General features: G+C 37.7%; 1 protein-coding gene across 1 annotated transcript; it reads left to right on the plus strand.

Annotated features, from left to right (window-relative positions):
• The first annotated feature begins 724 nt into the window (after positions 1 to 724).
• On the plus strand, positions 725 to 1,189 carry LOC149222647 (uncharacterized). The gene has a single exon (XM_089383125.1). It carries the CDS (start codon positions 725 to 727, stop codon positions 1,187 to 1,189), a length of 465 nt encoding a protein of 154 aa, XP_089239251.1.
• Positions 1,190 to 3,396: the final 2,207 nt, after the last annotated feature.

Consider the following 3,396-nt stretch of genomic DNA (forward strand, 5'->3'; position numbering starts at 1 on the left):
ATTTTTGTCATCGATAATTACAAAATGCCCACAGGAAGAGATAACAATTTGATTTTGCAGTTATTAATCCAAGAATGGAGGCGGTAGTTTAGCCAGATTTCAGCAACTAACTCCCGATTTCTCTACATGCACAGATTTGATACATAATTTTGTGCCCACAAAATCCTCCAAATCATAAATTAAAAATCTGACTCTTTGTCCAGAAAATCAGGAAACGATAATACAAATTCCAATTTTGCAGGAACAAATCACTACACGATAAGTCAAATCGGATTTTTCTATTACTAAATCAAATATCGAGGAGGCAGTTTTGTAGTAATATCCGGAGATCCTGATACTGGGAATTCATGAGGTTTTGGCTTTGTTCGTTATGATTCTTTTGAAATATCTAATGTTGCTATTGAGATTGCAAGGAATTAGTCACGTGCTGTACGGAGGGATTCAACATTTTTGCATTCAATATTGAGACTGAGGCTGCGTCGATCTTCAGCTTGATGATGAACCTATTTTCCCTCAAAGGCTTGGTACACCATTTCCCCAAACTTCAGGCGATACAGAAAGGCTTTCGCATCATTATATGGTGCTGGAGAAGGCCAATGAGGTCAATGCTCGGATTTTGTGCAGAAACATTCATCTGGCCTCCAAGCGTTGAAATAAAATGACTATTTTTGATGTCGATATCTGGTAAAGGTTTATGGTGGGTTTTGCATTTTCTACAGTAAGTATGTCGAAGCCCAAATCTCCTCTCGATGCATCCAGACTGAGCAGCATTATGGAGAGATTGGGGATCCGCCCTCCATGTCTCGACACTGATGCTCTGATATCCAATGCTTGCGATAAAGTCATCGAAGATGAGTGCAAGTCGAAGATAGATAAGGAGACGATAAAGCTCGAACAAAAGATCGTTCGCATGATGTTAAGTGGCAAAGGGGACGAATTGAAGCCCAATTCCTGCAATTCTGTCGAGGTTGGGGAGCATCACATCTGTGTTGCCACTACGAAGAAGCCAGAATCTGGCTACCACATATGGAAATGGCATGGCCATATCATGTTTTATGATGAAGAAAAGGGTTTTCACCTTGAGTACATCTACGGAAATTATTTCCAGCGCCTTGAGGCAGAAGAAAATGTTGAGGCTGAAAAGAATGCCGAGAATTCAGTTTTGCGAGAGCTGATGAAGAAGTCTTGAAACGTAAACTTGTTTGCAGGCCAGGTGTCTTCGTGGAAGAATGACTACAATGGAGAAATGTCAATGGATAATCAGGAACATACATTCGTACCTCGAATGCTATGAAGGGATGAATCTTTTGATCACTAAATGAGGTATGGATTTTTACATAAAAATAAAAAATAAAAATAAAAAAAATAAAAAAATGAAAAGACCTTTCTCTGTTAGTTTGGCGTTAAAAATAAAAATTGTTTTCAATTTTCCTAGAAACCAATAAAAACATTTTGAAAAAAGTATTGCACAATCAATGAGTACATTGCATGGGGACATGCAATATTTCTAGTTGAGGGTTGTTGGAATTTATCATTTATTTTTGCGGGCAAAAGTTAGGATGCATATACTAACAAGATAAATGAGATTGGTGTTGTGTAGGTCAAAGAGAAGCTTATGCATAAATCTCAACTCAACATTACGATGCGACACCCTTTTCATCCACCATTAGTGTAACTTTGAAAAATAATTAAAAAATGGACATTTCTTAAATTCTTGAAAATGAGCTAATTTGTTTTGAGTCACTTCATACAGGAATGATCGATGGAGATGGCACACAAAGGTGAAATTTTTTATGCAGGAATGGTGCTAAGTTTTTCAGAGTGAAGACAATCTAATGCAAAAGTGATTTTTCGAAATCATAATGAAACATGCATCATTGGACGCTTGAAGGAACTAATTCTTCACTGCACATATCATGACATTTTCCACTACACAAAAATCCTTTTTGCGTCATGACTACTCACCTATTTCCTTCCAAACGCCTAGACCATCCTTATGTTGTAGCCCATCTTCCATTACCTTATCTTTCACGACTTCGTGCACACCTATTTTTCTGAATCGCATACACTCCTTTATCCTTTTCAGTTTATTTTTGCCTTCTAGTTTTCCTTTTGAAAAAAACTCATTCCCTTTCCATGATTACATTGCCTTGTTTTCCTCGCCATGTTGATCCACACTGCTTGTTCCTAAGTTCTTTCCATTTATAGTCCTACCAAATCTTTTTGTACAAACTCGCATTGACTGATGTGGGATTCCTTAAGGCCCACCTTTAAACAAGTCTTGCCCCATCGACATCAGCACCTTATCTGGGAAATAGAGTAGAGTTCCTTTTGGGTACCTTGAGACTTGCACGCCTTAATGGCAAGTTCTTTCGCTGATAATCATGGGAATACATCAATGTCCCTTGATCGTCAGATCTTGCAAATGGCTTGACATCGACCCCTTTATTCGCATTTCGCAAGATGTACCCAGGTACCTTGGCACTCATTGACATCAATGGTGAGTTGCCTAGCATTGGTTAACGGCATGCATCAATGGTCGGTAATCCAATGATTTCTTTTCATGCTCAACATCAACACATTCTTTCGCATGATTAGAATTGTACCAAGAAGTTTAGTAGCAGGTGAAGGCTATACACTTTTTCACGACCCCCTCAACAGTTACAACAGCATAAATTCTGATCTATGAGTGTACCACAGTTCCACTTTCATCATTTATCTTTGCCATGATTTAGCATCAGTAGTTCGGATTCCTTCATTTCCCAGTATCCACTTACAACAACATCAGTCACATTTTCCTGATCCAGCAGCAGCAGTAGCTACATTCCTATTGCAAAGTTCATCATTCTTGGGTAAGTAGAGGTATGTTGTTTTCTAATCTTTAATCATGCAATTCCTTATATGCTGACTTGAATATTTTGGAAAATTCCCTCACCATGCTACATTTCCTTTCATGAGCCATGTCAAGTTGCATGAGGACATGCAACCAATTCAGTTGGGGGGGAAGAACTATATTCACTACATATTCACTACCATGATTCCATTTCTTCACCACTATCACTCCATTTTTCTCATTTACCATTCACCAACATTTATTTTCCAATGATACTTTGTTGCACTTTGCTTCATTAATATTACAAAAGGGCTTTCTTATGCACATTATGATTTCCTGTGAGTGTTTACATTATTATTGAAGAAAAGAGAACAGAAAACGAAACGAATGTTGTTAACACAAGAACCAACATTCTTTGTATTCATGGTTTTCACACAAGAACCAACCATAAGAAAATGTAAGTTGTTATTCATGTCTTTCACATATCCTGGAAACATTCATTATTAAAAGACATCATCATGTAAAGCCAAAGTTCAAGATGCCAAATGTTCTTAAAGAGACCC

Source organism: Pinus tabuliformis, chromosome Q, assembly GCF_031772625.1.
Source record: "Pinus tabuliformis cultivar Carrire ecotype Pingquan chromosome Q, CPIR1, whole genome shotgun sequence".
NCBI classification, from domain to species: Eukaryota; Viridiplantae; Streptophyta; class Pinopsida; order Pinales; family Pinaceae; genus Pinus; species Pinus tabuliformis.

Excerpts from the sequence above, each read along its gene's own strand:
- LOC149222647 (XM_089383125.1), top strand. The coding sequence starts at position 725 with ATGTCGAAGCCCAAATCTCCTCTCGATGCATCCAGACTGAGCAGCATT.